Source organism: Staurois parvus, unplaced genomic scaffold (assembly GCF_062004578.1).
Source record: "Staurois parvus isolate SC_StPar_1 unplaced genomic scaffold, SC_StPar_1.0 ptg000574l, whole genome shotgun sequence".
In the NCBI taxonomy this organism is placed as follows: Eukaryota; Metazoa; Chordata; class Amphibia; order Anura; family Ranidae; genus Staurois; species Staurois parvus.
In genome coordinates, this window is record NW_028318370.1 from 3,780,964 (window position 1) to 3,800,629 (window position 19,666).

The 19,666-nt window shown below is 44.2% G+C and overlaps 1 protein-coding gene across 1 annotated transcript in view; it reads right to left on the bottom strand.

Annotated features, from left to right (window-relative positions):
- Positions 1–19,666, bottom strand: part of PDZK1 (PDZ domain containing 1) — a 65,600-nt gene that overhangs the window by 31,249 nt on the left and 14,685 nt on the right. Inside the window, exons 2-3 of the mRNA XM_089691920.1 lie at positions 4,793–5,004; positions 3,675–3,924 (exon numbers count right to left, since the gene is read on the bottom strand). Of these exons, the coding sequence (XP_089548046.1) occupies positions 3,675–3,924; positions 4,793–5,002 (460 nt within the window). The 5' untranslated portion in view covers positions 5,003–5,004. The remainder of the gene's footprint in view (positions 1–3,674; positions 3,925–4,792; positions 5,005–19,666) is intronic.

Genomic DNA, 19,666 nt, shown 5'->3' on the forward strand with positions numbered 1-19,666 from the left:
TCCACTGGTATTAAGTGAAATACCCCGTACCTCCAGGTATGGGAAAGAATGTGACACTCTCTCCTTTCTTCCAGGATACCTGATCGTCCAATTACTAAGCTCAGGGACTCTAAAGTGGAGGTGGGAAAAGAACCCTTAGCCCTGGGAATGCTCTTGCCAGATTAATTTTTCTTTACTATATGAATCCAAAGAGCAAGCAGAGCAGTGGATACACTTTATTTTTTAATTAAATCCTGCCAATTTTTACCCATTAACTATTTTTTGTTATCATTGTTATTAACTTATGTTGCATTCCTCGTTCAACGTGTTCCTATCGTTGGTATTGAAAATTGATGATTGAATGACTGAATTACATTTACCTTTAAAACTGACTTCAAACTCATGTTAGGTGCTCTAACAGGATGATAGTCAACCAATCATGTAATTTATTTATATATTAGAAAAGAGTCTTATGTCTCTGGATACTCTTCAACCAATTCAATGCTGGATTCAAACAAGCCTGGATCTAGGGGGTTGCTGGGGTGGGCTGTGCCCCCCAGGGTTTCGTTTTTCCCCCCAGGTCTCTGAGAAGGCATCCACTGATCCATGAGCCAATTTGATGGAGACACTGATGTAAGGGGGCACTCTGATGAGGACAACAGATGTAAGGGGGCACTCTGATAGGGATATTTAATGTAAAGAGAAGATCTGATGGGGGCATTGATGTAAGGAGGCACTCTTTTGTGGACACTTTATGTAAGGGGGAACTCTGATGGGGCGATTGATGTAAGGGGGCACTCTGATGCAGAAAGTTGATGTAGGGTAGCACTCTGATAAGGACAATCCATGTAAAGGGTGTAACGGAACCGGACCCCAGACCACACTTGGGTATATTCCGTTATACTGCAGCTTCCCTGTCCGAACACAAATCCACGGACCACACCCTTGAAATCCCTCAGGAAATAGACAGCACCTGACTCTTCTTAAAACAGGAAGTCAACTCCTTTATTTTTACACAAACAACAGGTTATATGCACAGGGCGGGGAAACACAACCAGGAACAGAAAACACATCATCAGCCCGCCCCATCAGTGGGAAGGGCTACAGGAAACACATCATCAGCCCGCCCCATCAGTGGGAAGGGCTACAGCACATGGCAAAGGACAATGGACAGCCACGTGGCTGAGAACAAAGGACAACACACCAATACACATTCACACCCTGTACCCCTTAACAGGCACAGGGTGAATTAAACATAATGAGGGGAACATGAGCTGACACAGAGGTCCCCCCACTCCCAAAAGTCACTCCTGTCACATAGGGGCACTGTGATGGGGACATCTGATATAAGGGGTGCTCTGATAGGGACCCTGATGTAAGGGTTACTCTGATGGGGACCTTGATGTAAGGGGGCACTCTGATGGGGCGATTGATGTAAGGGGGCACTCTGCTGCAGAAAGTTGATGTAAGGTAGCACTGTAATGAGGACAATCCATGTAAAGGGGCACTATGATGAGGATATCTGATGTAAGGGGGGCTCTGATAGGGACCCTGATGAAAGGGTTACTGTGGTGGGGGCCCTGATTTAATGGAGGACTCTGATGAAGCCCTGATATAAGGGGGGACGCTAATAGGGACACATAATATAAGGTGGCACAGGTTCTGTTCTGTTTAATGACAGCCTAATACCAGGGGCGGACTGACCATTTGGAAACTCAGGCACTGCCCGAGGGCCCAGGGTCAGTAGGGGGCCCCATGAGATGCCCCTGGTACCTCTTTCATAGGCTTTTTTGAGTTTGGGCAAGGACACAGGGGCCCCTTGATCCCCTATTGCCCGGGGGCCCCATGAGTTGTCAGTCCGCCCCTGCCTAATACATACTTGTGTTTCCCAGGTCATGACTTGAACAGGGAATATTGGTTCCCTGCATCTCTGTCATACTGTGTGACAGACTTTCAGTGACTTACATACAGTGTTGATATTATGCTCCCTGACTTTTTTTAGTGCACCCCCAGATGAGATAGGCTAGATCCAGTTCTGGACTCAAAGAGGAATACAATCAGTTTCAGGGACTAGATTTTCCAAGCCAATCCTCATTTCTCCTCTAAGATAGCATCAAGGGTGTCAGGTCAGGGCCTATGTATTATAATGATCACCCTTCATCACAGTAGGATCATCCTATTGCAGCACAATATGAGCTTATCACACCCAAAACATGCCACACCCAAATGCATGGTACTGTGGTAGCATGCGATCTGGTTCCTGCAAACGCACTGTGATTGCATTCTGCGTTCGGGTGCTGTTAACAATGTATGGGCACCCGCAGCAGATCGCATAGGCAGTGCGTTTGAATGTGGTGCGGAAAATACGCGGGGAACGTGACTTTATCGTATCATGTTCTGGTGGCCGTAAGGGAAACTTGGACTTTAATATGGAAAGTTGTTGGTAAAGTTAAACCTTTGATTCTTTGACAGCTTCTCACACTTGTTCCTATATGATCTAGACATATTTTTTCAGACGCCTTACACACAGTGGTGTATTTAGGTTTTGTGCTGCCCTAGGCAACACGAAAATCGGAAGCCCCTCCCTGGCAGAGAGAGAGCCTCACATGGACCAACACCAGACCCCCCTTCCCCCTGTGGAGAGAGCGTGACAGTGGCCAACAACACCCCTGCCCCATCCCCCCCACCCAAGAAAGCCTTCCACTAACACCCACCCCCCCATGGCGACAGAGAGAAAGACACTCACCTTCACAGCTCTGGACATCCCCGGGAATGACAGTTGGGCTCTGTATACACCATCAAGCAGCCCATCACGGATCCCACCTGGTCCCCATGCCGCATATGTCCCTTCTTCCAGGGGGCAGTGCTGCCCCCCCTAAAACATGCCACCCTAGGCAAATGCCTTGTTCGCCTTGTGGTAAATATGCCCCTGCTTACACGGGAGACTTAAAGTGCAGTGAATTCTAAAGGTGATAATTCGCTAAGTTATATATAGAAATGGTAATCATGCCTAAAGCTGGCCATAGATAGACTGATTTTCTTTCCTGCATCCACGGCAGGGATAGGGGGGACGAGCCATCACTTCCGGGAGGACGCAGAAATCACTGCTAGAGGCTATATAATAGCCACTAGCAATAATCTCATGTAAAATCCAAAAGGCTGGTTGTACCCAAGTTGATAAATCAATCAACTTGAGTACATTCAGCCTGCCCATACATGGTATACCATAAGATCAAATATTTTATCTTGAATTCCTCCTGAAAGATAGCATGTGTATTGATCAGCTTTGAGTTCAAGCATGGGCTTGATGTTGGGTTCAGTTCAAACCCAATTTCCTCCTAATCTGGAAGTTAGTTGTCAGTGCTGGCCAAATAGGCTGTGGGTAGGAGATTCCCTACCCCGCAACTGATGTACACAAGGGGGGGGGGGTGTTATTCCTTATTATTACTTAATATGGCACATGGGCATATCAGGTCAATGGCATTATTAGGCCATGTGGATGGAATAGACCAGTTGTGTTTGCATAAAAAAGCTTAACAAAAGATTCATAGATTCTTCACTGCACAGGGTTAGTGAAAGACACATTAGACTTAACTCTGTCCCTAAAATGTCCAGTTTTTCTCCATAACTCTGACCTTCAGTCAGTAAGAACCTGGAACGTGCCCACTCTGCATTCAGATTTGTATTTTTCTTACCTTTAATGCACTTTAGGGAGAATCCAAAGGATCCTTTGTCTTTCACCAGATAGCAAAGTCTTGGCTTTAGTGTAGAGGATTTGCTGGGTTTTGGTGTAGAGGATTCAGTGGGTTTTGAAGAAACACCTTCATATGGAGGTGGCTTACTATCAGAAAGGTCCGCACTATTTTGCTTAGACTTTTTGTAGGAATCTTTATCCAGAACTGACAAGGTGACTGAATTTCCGCTGGCCTTAATAAGGTTTACGACCTGTTTGTTCACAAAAAAATGAAAAAAAAAAACAGTATTCACTAGAGACCAGTGGCATCACTGAGAATGCAGCCTATCCATTCACTAGAGACAGGTGACATCACTGGGAGTGCAGCCTATCCATTCACTAGAGACCAGTGACATCACTGAGAATGCAGCCTATCCCTTCACTAGAGACCGATGACATCACTGAGAATGCAGCCTACCACTTCACTAAAGACCGGTGACATCACAGAGAATGCAACCTATCCATTCATTAGAAACCGTTGATACCACTGAGAATGCAGCCTATCCATTCACTAGAGACCGATGACATCACTGACTGAGAATGCAGCCTATCTATTCAATAGAGACTGATGACATCACTGAGAATTCAGCCTATCTATTCATTAGAGACTGATGACATCACTTGCGAATTCAGCCTATCCATTCACTAGAGACCAGTGGCGTCACTGAGAATGCAGCCTATCCATTCACTAGAGACCAGTGGCATCACTGAGAATGCAGCCTATCCATCCATTCACTAGAGACCGTTGACATCACTGAGAATGCAGCCTATTCATTTAATAGAGACTGATGACATCACTGAGAATGCAGCTTATCCATTCGCTAGAGGCTGATGACATCACTTGAGAATGCAGTCTATCCATTCACTAGAGACCGGGGACATCACTGGGAGTGCAGCCTATCCATTCATTAGAAACCGGTGATATCACTGAGAATGCAGCCTATCCATTCACTGGAGTCCAATAACATCACTGAGAATGTGACCCATCCAATCACTAGAGATCGGTGACATCCCTGGTAATGCAGCCTTTGCATTTGTTCACTTAAAAATTGTAATTCATCAAATCCGCAATAACATTACCTCCGGGTGCTCTTTGTCATCTACGAATACTCCGTTGACCTTCATTACTCGGTCTCCATCTTTTAGCCCAGCTTTCTCTGCATTGCTCCCCTTTTCAATGGACCGGACGAGGTGGCCCTGTTCATCTTGTTCAACACGTAGGAAAAATCCATAGCCATTTCCCTCTACTTTGTTTATGGTACATTCCCGAGGCTGGACGGTGGAGGCCATTTCTACAATAAATGTCAAAACTTAGAGGTAAGAAAATGTTTTGAAATACACGCCTATCAAGATGCAGCCAAATGAAGGTGAAAATCTGTGCAAATGGTTTTTATCTTTTTAATTTCTGTTTCAGCTTTTCGCCTTTCATTTCTCTTCTCTCACCTTCTAACTTCCATATTCCATCTGAGGTTCACATCAAGGCATTAAAGTGCATGTCAAGGCAAAATCGTATTGTTTAATTTTGTACAGAGTAGGGATGGGTTACACCTTTTGTCAGGTTTTTATTGCGGCCTTTATTCTCATTGAGGGGTTACATCCTATTTGTCCAGATGACCATTATCACTAGGACAGAATATAATGAAAACTCCCAAAAATATTGAGTTGTCATCAAAGCAAGAAGTGAAGGAAAATCCTCCAATGGGGACACCTGTTTATATGAAAACTCTCTAAGATGAAAATTCTGCACATATTTCCTCTCATTTACTGTTGAGTCTTCCAGAAATGGAAATATATGTTCTATTTCAAATGCTGCTTTATGCATTGACATACCTCCTTAGATCTAGCCTGTCCGGACAGTATGTTCACCTGCTGGCTTGGCACCATCCACAGGCAGCTTAACTCTTCAATAATGAGTGGACCGACGCCACTCAAACCAGCCCTAAGAGTCCAGTGTATATGGGATGGCCTCAGCCATCGCCTATGGCAAAATGCATCAGAGGGCATGGCTGGAGTGGCAGCTGAGGCCATCCCACATACACCAGACTCTCCGGGCTGGTTTGAGCGGTGTCATTGTATACTGGAGCCACTGGAAGCAATTTAGGACGCTGCACTCTCCCTCCATACTGGCGGGGAGACAGTTCTTTCTTCTCAGCTTAGGGCAGTGTCACAAGCTTGTCAATGACTCTCCAATAAGTCACAGAAGTTAAAACCAACAATTTTAGTTTAACTAACTGCAGTACAGAGGATGTTTTCCCAGTCCTTTGATGTGCAAGAAGATAACGACTTTCTTAACACTGACTGAAGGAACATGTGGGGAGGGTCTAGTTAGGACTGAACTAAATATCGTATGTGCTCTCCAGCGCTTCAGGAAATGGACAGCCAAAGGGAAGCCAAGGGGACCAGGACAGAGGCACCCAAAAGAAGATGCTTCAGGGGTGCAGCCCTCCTCAGATGGGGAGATCAGCCACTAGATAAAGAGTAAACAACGTTGCTGCTGATACTCTGGTATCAGCAGCAATGTTGTTCAAACCATCTGCCCTCCTTATCCACTACACATCTGTACCAGTCTAAGAGGCTGGTCAGCAGCTTTGAGGAAAGGGACTCGTCCCCAAAACGCACCAGCCATTTGACCGCACTGACAGTTGGAACACCTTGCCTGCCGTTGTGGCCATCTTCTTAATGCAAAAGCTTTTCATACATGCTTCGTCTGTGAGTATGTTTTTGTCTTTTATACCTTTGAATAAACCTTGGATAATGCACTAGGTGTGTGGGCCACCTGTTTACTCTTTATTTAGGACTGAACTAACTAACTTTAAACAGGAGGGGTGGATAGAGAGAGAAACCAACATCAGCAGTAAACAAGTTGCAGTGGCTCGAAACTAACTCTAGATGTCAGCAAACTATAGAAGAATAATAACCTAATGAAGTTCAATACAACACAGAGGAATACATGAATGTGGGGCAGAACAGGAAATCTCCCCAGTGCCACACAGGCAGAAGAAAATAACTTGATAGTGCTTTAAAGGCGTTACTACTCTTATACGGAAAATAATGATTTGGCTTTTCATTGACTAGTAAATTATTCCTGAAATTCACTTGGCAAGTATAAACTCCAGCCTAGAATTTCCTTTTCTGTTAGTCACTGGATCCATCAATGCATTATTCTAACACATTCAAATTGGGAAACACACATCCTGGCACCTTGAGTTAACCATGAACCAGGGGCGGACTGACCATTTGGAAACTCGGGCACTGCCCGAGGGCCCGGGGTCAGTAGGGGGCCCCATGAGATGCCCCTGGTACCTTTTTCATAGGCTTTTTTGAGTTTGGGCAAGGACACGGGGCCCCATGATCCCCTATTGCCCGGGGGCCCCATGAGTTGTCAGTCCACCCCTGCCATGAACCCTGCAAAATGAGATCAAGAATACTTACCAGCCTGGCAGGTGGGGATTCCTATGTTTTTACAATCTCTCAGTAGTGCTGTAATTTCTGTGTCGTATGCTGATTTAAAACAAAAGTAAACATGTGGTCCTAATTTAACCACTTCCCCTCCAGAGGATTTACCCTTCTTCCTCACCAGGCCTCTTTTTTGTGATACGGCGCTGCATTACTTTAACTGACAATTGCACGGTCATGCAACGCTACACCCAAATTCAATTTATGTCCTTTTTCCCACAAATAGAGCTTTCTTTCGGTGGTATTTGATCGCCTGTGCGTTATTTATTTTTTGTGCTATAAACAAAAAAAGACCAACCATTTTGAGAAAAAACAATATTTTGACTTTTTGCTATTAAACATGTCCAGTAAAAAAAATTTAAAAATCAAATTTCGGCATCAATTTAGGCCAAAATGTATTCCGCTCCATGTCTTTGCTAAAAAAAATCCCAATACATGTAAATTAATTGGTTTACGTGAAAGTTATAGCGTTTACAAATGGAGGTATAGATACTGGGATTATTTTTTTTCTACTAGTAAGGGCGGTGATCAGCGACTTATAGCGGGACTGCGGCGGGCATTCTGACACTGGGGGGGAACTGACTTGGTGTCACTGACATCCCCACTGACACCAGTACAGTGATCAGTGCTAATAAAAAGCACTGACACTGTACCAATGGCACTGGAAAGGAGAGGGTTAACATCTGGGGTGATCAAAGGGTTAACTGTGTGCTTTTTCATTATGGAGGCTGTGTGTGCTTCACTGTAAGCACACTGCTATGCACAGCCATACAAAGCAGTGTGAAGGAGCTGACAGGGGAGAGATCTGTGTTGTTTATAAACAGATCTCTCCCACATCGGAGATCCACAGAGATCACCAGGTGCTGGCGAGAAATCACCCGGTGATTGACAGCCGAGGCCACGAATGGAAGCGTGGGTAGGGTATGTGCACCCCCTACCTGGAACTGCGAAATCACTCATATATATACGTGTGCCCTGTAGCAGTGTTTCTGCTATTGGGCAGCGTGGAAGTGGTTAATATGTATCTCTAGGTGTTAGCATGGGGGAACTGCCTCCACCAGCTCTTCGCACACTCTTCCTTACCATGTCATTGCAAAGGCAAAGAGCAAAGCCACCACACATACTGTACAAGGTCTCACACACTGTGGTTCCAGGTCAGGTTCCTAGGAGAGTTTCCATTCTTCCTTGCCTTAACTCTACACCCTTCACCACCATAGTGGATGATAGGATTTAGTCCATAGTCCCATATCAGGGTCCTGCTCCAGGGTAACCCCAAACTTGGTGTATCGATTACATTTGATATGTATGGTCTCACTTCCAATTTCCCACTGGCCAAAGACCACAAGGCCTTACCTATATTCCTCTCAACAAGAAATGGCCCAGGCAGGTGGAAGGCATACCAACAATTCCTGAGGCAACAAATATTAACCCATTTGTGTCAACTACCACCTGCCCCTGCCTACACAGGCAAAGCCTTTTTCTAGGTGTTGGATAGAGGGGTAAGGTTAGTCCCTCTGTTGTGTTCTTGCTGCTTATGTTCCTATTAGTTATATTTACCCCTCTTTATGCACTGCTGACCATTAAGAAATAAAGAAAGAGAACATTTTCTAATTGCGGCACTCGTTTAAAAGGGAAATTCCAATGAGTTTGGGAGATCTCCGTCCTGAAGATGTCCTGTTACATCTTTAGGATGGGAAGATAAGGCAAATTTCCACAGCCCTACACAGACAGCAAGACACAAACAAAAATAAATTGGTAGGGGTTTTAACCCTTTTCTACTTTATCCAAAACTAAAAAAAAGATTTGGCTATAGATACACTTTAAAGCGTGCAGTACATTCATAAAGTATTCAGACCCCCTTGACTTTTTACAAATTTGTTATGTTGCAGCCTGATACAAACAGTTGTTTATTTTTTTTTTCATTAATCTTTACTCATTACCCCATAATGACCAAGTGAAAACATTTTAGAAATGTCTGAAAATTTATGAGAAAGGATAAACTGAAATATCACATTGGCATAAGTATTCAGACCCCATTTGCAACAAGACTTGACATTTAGCTTGGGTGCCACCCATTTCTCTTGGTTGTTGCTGAGATGTTTCGACACCATGATTGGAGTCCACCTGTGGTAAATTAAATTGATTGGACAGGATTTGGAAGGGCACATACCTCTCTATAAAAGGCCTCAAAGTTGACAATGCATACTGTATCAGGGCAAAAGCCATGGGTTCAAAGGAACTGCCTGCAGACAGGATTATTGCAAGGCACAGATCTAGGAAGGCTACAAAACAATTCTGCTGCACTGAAGGTTCCAAAGAGCACAATGGCCTCCATAATTCCCAAATGGAAGAAGCTTGACACAACCAGCACTCTTCCAAGAGATGGTCACCCAGCCAAATTAAGCAATCGAGGGAGAAGAGCTTTAGTAAGAGAGCTGGCCAAGAACCCAATGATAACTCTGACTGAGCTCTAGAGATCCTGTGTGGAGATGGGACAAAGTTCCAGAAGGACAAACGTCACTGTAGCTCTCCACCTACCTGGGCTCTATGGCAGAGTGGCTAGACGGAAGCTTCTCCTCAGCGCAAAACACATCAAAACCCGTATGGAGTTTGCAAAAGCTTTTTTTTTTTCATCTGATGATCCTGCAAATAACACACTTCCTGTCTGGCTTTATGGCTACATTCATCTCCACTGTATCTATGGAGGAAGCAATGGTTGCTCAACATCCTAGGCTTCAAACATGTCCCCATCTGTTCATCACTATTGCATGGTGGGTTGATGGGATTAGGTTACACAGGTATTTTCTGTACTTGCTAAAATTGTTCATAAAAAATGAATACAAATACAACCAGCACATCTAAAGACTGGAAAACTGCAATATATTTCAGATTTTTGTTTTCATTTGTAACGCTCACCCCTGAAACGGTCTTCTGATTTGGGCCCAGGGGCGGACTGACAACTCATGGGGCCCCCGGGCAATAGGGGATCATGGGGCCCCTGTGTCCTTGCCCAAACTCAAAGCATACCCAAAAAAGCCTATAAAAGGTACCAGGGGCATTTCATGGGGCCCCCTTCTGACCCCGGGCCCTTGGGCAGTGCCCGAGTGCTCAAATGGTCAGTCCGCCCCTGTTTGGGCTCAAGGTTCTTTATCCAGTAGGTGCTCTATTAGGCAGACACACACTCTCAGTTACTCCTCTGGCTCAATAATTCATGAAGTGGTATGTTTTTTTTGATGCTTTATCGAAAATTTTAACTCGGTTGAGTGCCAGGTAACCGTAGGATACTCCAGCAATGTTAAGTAGTAACTAGAAGACACCTGTCTCCTTCTGAAAGTTTCCTAGCACAGTCCTTGTAGCAGCAAATAATGGGCTGAGCTACACGGGGACACTATAGAAAATGCCCACTTTTAATCATAAGTTGAGTCTAGTCACTGGGATCTCAGTCTGTACTCATTAATTTCCTTGGATAGTTGTATGCCTCCTTCCAACATCTGTCAGACATATCTCCTGTAAAGATCGCCAAAAGAAGTCCCTCAGCCAGCTCCAGCAGAGTTCAGTAGAATAGGCCCCCCAGCTAGCACAGCTGGGTCTTCGATGAGCAAGTAGAGAACCACAGCCGGACTGCCCAGAAGGGCATTAGCCCTTCATCCTGGGATCTTCTCCTCCTGGACAAGAAACCCTCTGCTCCAGGCTTCAGACTATTTATGCTCACTCCTAGCTACCATCTGGACACCTTCCTCCAGAAATTGTCCGGGACCACATCAATATTCATACCGTAGATTTGACTCTCCAAGCCCACTATTTTCTAGAACCATCCAGAAAACAGGGGAAAGCAGCCAAACCCACAGCCTGTGAAACTCAGGGCAGACCAGAATAATCACAAGAAGCTCCACTGATTCCATACATATGTTTAAATACTCTGTAAGAGGACTATGTTCATATCTCATCTTGTTTAATCTATGCCAATATGTTGGATGCAGACAATTTTTGGAGTGGCACAGGTGTTCAAGAGAGCGAAGATATGACTCTCCACCGACCAAACTGATAAGCATTCTTGATCTTCTTTTGCAGGTATCATTAAAAACAAATCATGCAACAGAAATACTTTAACTGTCTGATATGGAAGGTATGTTTTTGCATGACTGTGACGTCTGCTCAACTATTATCTCTCTTGGAAAGAGCGCAATGCTTGTATTAAGTTGGTACTCTGTATCGTCTTGTCTTGGATGGAACAAAGTGCAATAATAACTTAATCCTATCAAGTCAGCATCGCACTTTCAACTTTGTTTTTATAACTGCATAAACAGCTACAATTGCAACACCTCTGATAGATTAACATGACAGATTTACTGTCACTATAATAAAGATTTATAAATCTAAATGAAGCCATACCTGTAAAAGTAGACTGTAAATACTTAACTTTCCGTCTGCATGTGTCACTTTGCATCATTCTGATTTAGTCCACAGGACATCCGGAAGTGTCAAACTCCTGGAACCCCCCCAGCTCTCGTAGGTTCCTCCTGCTGATGTCTATGTTACTACAGAAAAGAGTAATGATGTAGAGATCAGCAGGAGGCACCACTGAGAGTTGTTGGTTGACCCAGACGATTGACACCTATGGAAGGATTGAAGCAGTAGGGATGCTAAATATTATTATTATTATACAGTATTTATAAAGCGCCAATGGTTCACTCAGCGCTGTACATTACAAAGGGGGACAGAACATGTGACAGAACAATACCAATACAATACAAAACATGAGGAAATCGAGGGCCCTGCTCTTTCGAGCTTACAATCTAGGAGGGAGGAGATAGTGGTACAGGAGGAGATAGCTGTGGGGGATGGAGTGGTAGGAAGAGTGGAGGAGGTCGGCAAGTTAGCAGAGGGTGGGGTAGGCTTCCCTGAAGAGGTGGGTTTTCAGGGTGCGCCTAAAGGAGAGGAGAGTAGGTGATAATCTGATGGGTTGGGGCAGGGAGTTCCAGAGGATGGGTGACACCCTGGAGAAGTCCTGGAGGCGGGCATGGGAGGAGGAGACCAGGGAACTAGAGAGAAGGATGTCTTGTGAGGAGCGGAGTGTGCATGCTGGGCGGTACTTGGATATTAGGTCAGTGATTTAGTTTGGGGCAGTATGATGGACAGCTTTGTACGTCAGTGTTAGGATTTTGAATTTTATCCGTTGCGCAATCGGAAGCCAGTGGAGGGATTGGCAGAGGGGGGTGGCGGAGATGGAGCGGTTGGAAAGGTGAATGAGTCTGGCAGCCGTATTTAGGACCGACTGAAGCGGGGATAGCCAGCGGCGAGGCAGGCCAGTGAGGAGGGAGTTGCAGTAGTCGAGTCGTGATATGATGAGGGAGTGGATGAGCTGTTTAGTGGTTTCTGGGGTTAGGAACGTGTGGATTTTGGCGATGTTGCGGAGGTGGAGTCTGCATGAGTTTGTTAAAGATTGGACTTGGGGCTGGAAGGATAGGTTGGAGTCCAGAATGACACCAAGTACTCTGGCCTGCGGGGCGGGTTTGATGGTGGCGTTGTTGGATGTGACGGAGAAGTCAATGGGGGTGGTGTCCGGGCTGGGGGGAAGACAAGAAACTCAGTTTTGGAGAGGTTCAGTTTAAGGAAGTGGAGCGACATCCAGTCTGATTCACTGTCTTCTTTTAAAAATGTTACTATTATTATAGGGTCCCTTTAAATAAATATACAGCTGTGCTCAAAGGTTTGCACACCCTGACAGAAATCGTGAAATTTTGGCATTAATATTGGAAATATGACTGATCATGGCAAAAAACTGTCTTTTATTTAAGGATAGTGATCATAGGAAGCCATTTATTATCCAACAGTTGTTTAGCTCAATTTTGAATCATAATGGGCAGTACAGTGGTTTAGTGGCAGAATTAGGGTCGTCGGTTCCAGTCCCAGCCACGGTACTACGACCCTGGAGTTTGCGTGTTCTCCCTGTGCCCGTGTGGGTTTCCTCCTGCTGCTTCAGTTTCCTCCTACACTCCAAAGACATGCTGGTAGGTTAATTGGCTTCTGTCTAAATTGGTCCTAGTGTGTGTGAATGTGAGTGGGGGACCTTAGATTCTAAGCTCCTTGAGGGTTAGGGACTGATGTGAATGTACAATATACAGTGGGGATCGAAAGTTTGGGCACCCCAGCTAAAAATTTGTATTAATGTGCATAAAGAAGCCAAGGAAAGATGGAAAAATCTCCAAAAGGCATCAAATTACAGATTAGACATTCTTACAATATGTCAACAAAAGTTAGATTTTATTTCCATCATTTACACTTTCAAAATAACAGAAAACAAAAAAATGGTGTCTGCAAAAGTTTGGGCACCCTGCAGAATTTATAGCATGCACTGCCCCCTTTGCAAAGCTGAGACCTGCCAGTGTCATGGATTGTTCTCAATCATCGTCTGGGAAGACCAGGTGATGTCAATCTCAAAGGTTTTAAATGCCCCGACTCATCTGACCTTGCCCCAACAATCAGCACCATGGGTTCTTCTAAGCAGTTGTCTAGAAAACTGAAACTGAAAATAGTTAATGCTCACAAAGCTGGAGAAGGCTATAAGAAGATAGCAAAGCGTTTTCAGATGTCACTATCCTCTGTTCAGAATGTAATTAAGAAATGGCAGTCATCAGGAACAGTGGAAGTTAAAGCAAGATCTGGAAGACCAAGAAAAATATCAGACAGAACAGCTCGCAGGATTGTGAGAAAAACAATTCAAAACCCACGTTTGACTGCACGATCCCTCCAGAAAGATCTGGCAGACACTGGAGTTGTGGTACACTATTCCACTATAAAGAGATACTTGTACAAATATGGTCTTCATGGAAGAGTCATCAGAAGAAAACCTCTTCTACGTCCTCACCACAAAAATCATCATTTGAACTTTGCAAATGAACATATAGACAAGCCTGATGCATTTTGGAAACAAGTTCTGTGGACCGATGAGGTTAAAATTGAACTTTTTGGCCGGAATGAGCAAAGGTACGTTTGGAGAAGAAGGGGCACAGAATTTAATGAAAAGAACCTCTGTCCAACTGTTAAGCATGGGGTTGGATCAATCATGCTTTGGGGTTGTGTTGCAGCCAGTGGCACAGGGAATATCTCACGAGTAGAAGGAAAAATGGATTCAATAAAATTTCAGCAAATTTTGGATGGTAACTTGATGCCATCTGTGAAAAAGCTGAAGTTAAAGAGAGGATGGCTTCTACAAATGGATAATGATCCTAAACACACCTCGAAATCCACGGGGGATTACATCAAGAGGCGTAAACCTTGGCACACATGGGTCAAAATGGCAATTAATTGTTAATTTCCAACATCTGTGGATTTTGAAATCAGAATTAGTGTCTGTGTATAAATAGTCAGTGAGTTTGTTAGCTCTCTTGTGGCAGCAGAAAGATAGATACGAAACCATGGGGAGCAGGAAAGAACTGTCAAAAGACCTGCGTAACAAGGTAATGGAACTTTATAAAGATGGAGAAGGATATAAAAAGACATCCAAAGCCTTGAATTTGAGTGATTTCTGTTATCAATATGATTTAAAAAGGAGCCAAATACCTATGTGATAATAGATGGCTACATATGATCACTATCATTAAATAGAAGTTATTTTGGCCTGATCAGTTATATTTTCAAGATCAATCCCAAAATTTCACGATTTCTGCCAGGGCATGCAAACTTTTGAGCACAACTGTACATAGAGAGACATAGAGACACACAGAAACTGTCTATGTTAAAATTCACCTTTCATAAAATGTTACATGTTACAGCCATATTAAGGGTGTAACATGTAACATTATTATACAGGATTTATATAGCGCCAAAGGTTTGCTCAGCGCTTTACATTATAGTGTTATGGAACCTAACATGTTATGAAATGACCAGCCCCTGCTCCCCCCCAATTCCCTGTTTTGACAGCTAGCAGGGGATCTTCTCCCTCCTGCTAGCTGTCACAATTAAAAAAAAAACATGGCCGTGTGGGGCTTTGCCCACCCAGCCGTATCACTCATTTACAGTGTTCTGTGAATGAGAAACTACAAGTCCTGACAGCCTTAGCGGCTGTCTGCTTGTAGTTCTCAATTAACTACCACAACACTGTGAACGTAAGTTGATTTTGTATGAAAAACATAATAAAAGATGTAAAAAAAAAGAAGATAGGTAGTAAGCAGTATTAGAAGGCATTCAGAAATGGCAACCAACATGTTTAAAGAGCCTTCTCAGTGTTAGATTTCCTTGGCTATTTGCAGAGCATCCTAGGAATTCAAGGTATCAGGAGAAAGCTCATGGGAGGAAAGCCAGGAAGGAAGCTATGGGAAAGAGCGCAAGTTGCCCAGCGGCTGAGTGAGTCTTCATCTCTCTCATAGGGCAAGAGCCTGGTAGACATAGGCAGGAGGCAACTGACGATCCTGCGGCTGAGTGAGTACAAGAACTCAGTACTGCAAGAGTGACTTTGTGGTGCTTTAGTCACTGGGAAGAGGACAATTCACAGGCAGTATAAAGATTCTTTGGGACTTTTTGTTGGGAGATATATAGCCAGAAGTTGTGCGAGTACAGCCAACCAGGGGTGAAATACTACTGGGTGTTGTATAAGAGTTGGGCAAAAGTTGCCAGAAAGTTAGCCATCTTCAAGTTCTGTTTAAGTTCAAGTTCTACAGTTCCGGGGTATCCCCATCCAGGTTCACCATTCTCCAATAAAAACGACAGAAAGAAAACCCCTAGACTGATTCTTGAGCTAGAGAAAGACTGCCGAAAATGCTGTCTGTCTAGTTGTGTGTCTAAAGGGAGGAAATTAGCCCAAATTACCAGCGGCTCTTTAGAGGGTGAGCTACAAACAAATGTTCAAAAAAAAATGTTTTCCTGTGGCTTTGCATTTGTAGTATTACCCCCTCAGGAGTTGCTGAAGTTTTGCGTCCCCCTATAGTCCTGCACAGCCAGGTAACACACATTTGCATTCAGGAGTCAGTAACCAGTCCTTGAGCTTTTTTTTGGATTTTATTAGGGAGTTTTCAACTTGGATAAGGTAAGGTGTGTACAGGATGCCCAATGGAACTGAGGACAACTTCCTGAAGTATGTACAAGTGGCTACAGAAAACAGTCTCTTTTTGAAGAGCTAGCCAGCATCTCCTGTAGTACTACCCCAGACTCTAGATGCTCCTTATCCAGCTGTTCTGGGTGAATACCTGAGCACGGAATCCAGTGTCTGCCACAAAAATAGTGAAACAGTCCTGGGTGGTAGGATAATCCATCTTCCCACTAGAGTGCCTCTTTCCCCTTTCTGGCCCAGGGGGTGCAGATCTACTCACTCAGTCCTTCTCCTGTGCTTCTGGTGGGTCAGTGGCTGCTACCAGGCCTTTTAGCTGGGCCGCTCCTTCCCTGCTGCACAGGTGTTCCTTGCTCTAGGGCTGGTGAAAGTCTGAGCTTTCCTCCTTCTAAGCTCCACTGCCTGTAGGTGAGCCTCTTTCCATCTGGGCTCCCTCCCAGGCTCCTCTCTCCAGCCTCACTCCATCTCCAACTTCCACCCAAATTCTCCTCCTACCTGCTGAGCAGGCTCAGTTACTCTTAAAGGTTGTCCTGGCCCCTTCCCAAGCCTCCTGTTGGGGATTGGCTAGGATCCTTTAAGAGTATAGACTCAGATCCTCCCACTGTTTCTAGACCTTTCTCCAAAGTTCTAGAGCAGAGGGGAATTCCAGAGGGCTGGTCTGCAGAGCCTCTCAGCTCTGACCACAATTTGACCCCTGCTAGCTATCACACCCAGACTGCTACTCAGCCCTCCTAGCTAACAATTTAAGTCTAGCTCCTCCTAGCTGACTAGGAGGGTGCTACACATTCGCACTACAGAGCACTATGTTATTCCCAATATCCCCATCTCTCCTGCATCCCAACTCTTATTTTGGAACAGACTCTTCAACAGACTCTGGGGTGATCAAATTTTGTAATCTATTTAGGATATGGGAAGGTGACATGCGTAAGATGGCCTTCAATACCAGTACCTTGAAGTACCATAGAAATACCATAGAAGTACTTTGTGATGTTCTTTGGGTTTTGCAATGCCTTGATAGTGTTCCAAAATTTCATCACTATGGATTCAGGTTTTCTCAAATCCAGCAAGACTACGAGCTATCTCCAACTGGCCCCAGCTTTCAAGACTGGCCACTTAGCCCTAGCCAAGGCTGAAAGGCATCGCAGTGTTTTTCTAGGGTTCAAAAATTACTATTTACTATTCTGCTTTGATGGCCCCTATTATGTGTCTTACCTGATATGGCACTAATATGAAAGTTTGGCCCTCAAAAGCTGACGTTGCCTTTCACAGATTCAAGGCTGCCTTTCTCTGCATCTCCATTTTCCAATGCCCTGATATTACCATATCCTTTTGCTTGGAGGTTGATGCTTTATCCATAGGGGTAGGACTGCTCTGTTTCAGATGCTGAATTACCAGCAGTGAGCAGGTTTCTCCAAAAAGTTTTTGGATGCTAAGAGAAACTACACAATTGGAGACTTTGACTCTTGGCTATGAAGCTTGACTTGTGATATCTATTGGAGAATTTCCCACATTGCATCATTATACGGTATATACAGATCACAGAAATCTATAATCAGCTTAGCAGTTGAATGGGCATTCTTCTTTGTTAGATTTCATTTTCACATTAGCTTTTGGCTAGGTTCCAAAAACATACAGGTGAAACTCGAAAAATAAGAATATCGTGCAAAAGTTCATTTATTTCATTTATTTCAGTAATGCAACTTAAAAGGTAAAACTAATATATGAGATAGACTCATTACATGCAAAGCAAGATAGTTCAAGCCGTGATTTGCCATAATTGTGATGATTATGGCTTACAGCTCATGAAAACCCCAAATCCACAATCTCAGAAAATCAGAATATTGGTGCAATATTCTCGGCTCAAAGTGCCCCACTCTAATCAGCTAATTAAGCCATAACACCTGCAAAGGGTTCCTGAGCCTTAAATGGTCTCTCAGTCTGGTTCAGTAGGAATCACAATCAAGACTGCTGACCTGACAGTTGTGCAGAAAACCATCATTGACACCCTCCATAAGGAGGGAAAGCCTCAAAAGGTAATTGCAAAAGAAGTTGGATGTTCCCAAAGTGCTGTATCAAAGCACATTAATAGAAAGTTGTGTGGAAGGGAAAAGTGTGGAAGAAAAAGGTGCACAAGCAGCAGGGATGACCGCAGCCTGGAGCGGATTGTCAGGAAAATGCCATTCAAATGTGTTGGGGACTTTCACAAGGAGTGGACTGAGGCTGGAGTCAGTGCATCAAGAGCCACCACACACAGACAGATCCTGGACATGGGCTTCAACTGTCATATTCCTCTTGTCAAGCCGCTCCTGAACAACAAACAACGTCAGAAGTGTCTTACCTGGGCTAAAGAAAAACAGACCTGGTCTGTTGCTCAGTGGTCCAAAGTCCTCTTTTCTGATGAGAGAAACTTTTGCATCTCATTTGGAAACCAAGGACCCCGAGTATGGAGGAAGAATGGAGAGGCACAAGGACCCCGAGTATGGAGGAAGAATGGAGAGGCACACACTGCAAGATGCTTGAAGTCCAGTGTGAAGTTTCCACAGTCTGTGTTGATTTGGGGAACCATGTCATCTGATGGTGTTGGTCCACTGTGCTTCATTAAATCCTGGGTCAATGCAGCCATCTACCAGGAGATTTTGGAGCACTTCATGCTTCCTTCCGCAGACGAGCTTTATGGGGATGCTGACTTCATTTTCCAGCAGGACTTGGCACCTGCCCACACTGCCAAAAATCACCAAAACCTGGTTCAATGACCATGGGGTTACTGTGCTTGATTGGCCAGCAAACTCGCCTGACCTGAACCCCATAGAGATCTATGGGGCATTGCCAAGAGAAAGATGAGAGACATGAGACCGAACAATGCAGAAGAGCTGAAGGCCGCTATTGAAGCATCCTGGTCTTCCATAACACCTCAGCAGTGCCACAGGCTTATAGCTTCCATGCCACGCCGCATAGAGGCAGTAATTGCTGCAAAAGGGGTCCAAACCAAGTACTGAGTACATATGCATACTTATACTTTTCAGAGGTCCGATATTGTTCTATGCACAATCCTTGTTTTATTGATTGCATGTAATATTCTAATTTTCTGAGATTGTGGATTTGAGGTTTTCATGAGCTGTAAGCCATATTCATCACAATTATGACAAATCACGGCTTGAACTATCTTGCTTTGCATATAATGAGTCTATCTCGTATATTAGTTTCGCCTTTTAAGTTGCTGCACTGAAATAAATTAACTTTTGCACGATATTCTAATTTTTCGAGTTTCACCTGTATATGCTGATGATCTGTCCTTTGACATTGACACTTCGGCCTGCAACCTGTTATTCTTCCCAACCTGATTCTGGTCACTACTCTTCTCTAGCACTCCCATGTTCCCCCAGGAAAGATATTTGTGGCACCCAATGTTTACCTCAAATTCCACAGTTGGGAACATGATTCTAAACTTTCTG